Genomic DNA, 1,279 nt, shown 5'->3' on the forward strand with positions numbered 1-1,279 from the left:
TGCATGTTACAAACCACAATGTGGTAAAGGGTGTTAAGCCCTATTTAAATTCTATGAATGCGAGAATAAATATTGATATCAACATTATCACATTTTTATTATTCATTTTTAACATATAAACATAAATATTTGTAATTCATCATTTCTTTTCGACCGTAGCTCCATACAATGCAAATTTCGAAAATACTTTGCTTTTTTCATAGAATATCAATGAAAAATTAAATGTTACAATTGGTGTGTATGCCGGTATCATGTCTCCAGTTAATGAATAATTATTTATACTGTATATATAATTCTGCAAATAGGAAGATAATTCATATTATTCAAAACGTCAATATATCTACATTCGAATACTTACCGTCTTCAATGGACAACTGTATGGATAATTACCACTTTTGCGAATTTCATTCATAATCTGATTCAATAGCGGAACGGACATCTTTTTACCTAAAATCTCACAAACTTTCAATTTCAAATCGAAAAGTTTCACAGCTTTCGAAAGGACATTATTGGTGGGTGTAAAATAAGCCAACACTTGTATTTCGGCATTTTGATCCAAATCACGTACGATATTAAATTTGGCATTTACAAGATAGCGATTATTGTCGATTTTACGGAAATCACAATCGAAAAACTCTAGGGTTGGGCCATATTTTTCACAGGTTATATTGTGTAATTCCAAATTAAATCGCCGTCTTGCTGTCTACACATTTAAATACATATAGATGAAGTATTTGAAAAAAATTCCGCCTGCCGTTAGGAAAACAGAACTCACCAAAATTGTAGCCAATCCATTTAAGAGTAATATCAGCAGAAATAAACGTTGGTATGGCGTCATGGTAAATATAAATGTTTTTTATTACTGTAGAGTTATCAAACTCGTGGACAGATTGGTATTAAATCTGTTTTGGCCATTGGGGTAATGTTTATGTGAACGAATTTAGTTTCCGATCGTTCTGCTTTTATGGTAATTAAAAAAACATTATTTTATTCTAAATAGAAAATTAGCGAAATATGTACAACGCATGAATGGCAGATAATATTAACCACTTATCAGATATGCCCCCATTCGTCGAGTTATGCCGACAAAATTGCCCCCCCGGTGAACTTGTAACAGCTATACAAAAACATAGATCTGCGTTGATCAAAGGAAATGAAGAAATTTTACAATTTTTGAGTATACAAATTAGCAAATAGTTTAAAAAAATTAATTCCAAATCTATTATATATATATAAAAGAGCTTAGTGTTAAGTGAGTGAGTGAGTGAGTGACTGACAG

At 31.1% G+C, this 1,279-nt stretch overlaps 1 protein-coding gene across 1 annotated transcript; it reads right to left on the bottom strand.

Annotated features, from left to right (window-relative positions):
* Nucleotides 1-229: 229 nt before the first annotated feature.
* On the bottom strand, nucleotides 230-838 carry LOC133321407 (uncharacterized; the record flags this gene model as incomplete). The annotated part of the gene is made up of 3 exons (XM_061530495.1): nucleotides 776-838; nucleotides 359-703; nucleotides 230-295 (listed from the first exon to the last, which is right to left on the bottom strand). Coding segments are annotated over exons 1-3 (474 nt in total), but the record flags the coding sequence as incomplete, so codon positions are not given.
* Between the last annotated feature and the right edge of the window lie 441 nt (nucleotides 839-1,279).

Source organism: Musca vetustissima, unplaced genomic scaffold (genome assembly GCF_032173495.1).
Source record: "Musca vetustissima isolate MV318-11 ecotype Yass unplaced genomic scaffold, APGP_CSIRO_Mvet_v1 utg24682, whole genome shotgun sequence".
NCBI classification, from domain to species: Eukaryota; Metazoa; Arthropoda; class Insecta; order Diptera; family Muscidae; genus Musca; species Musca vetustissima.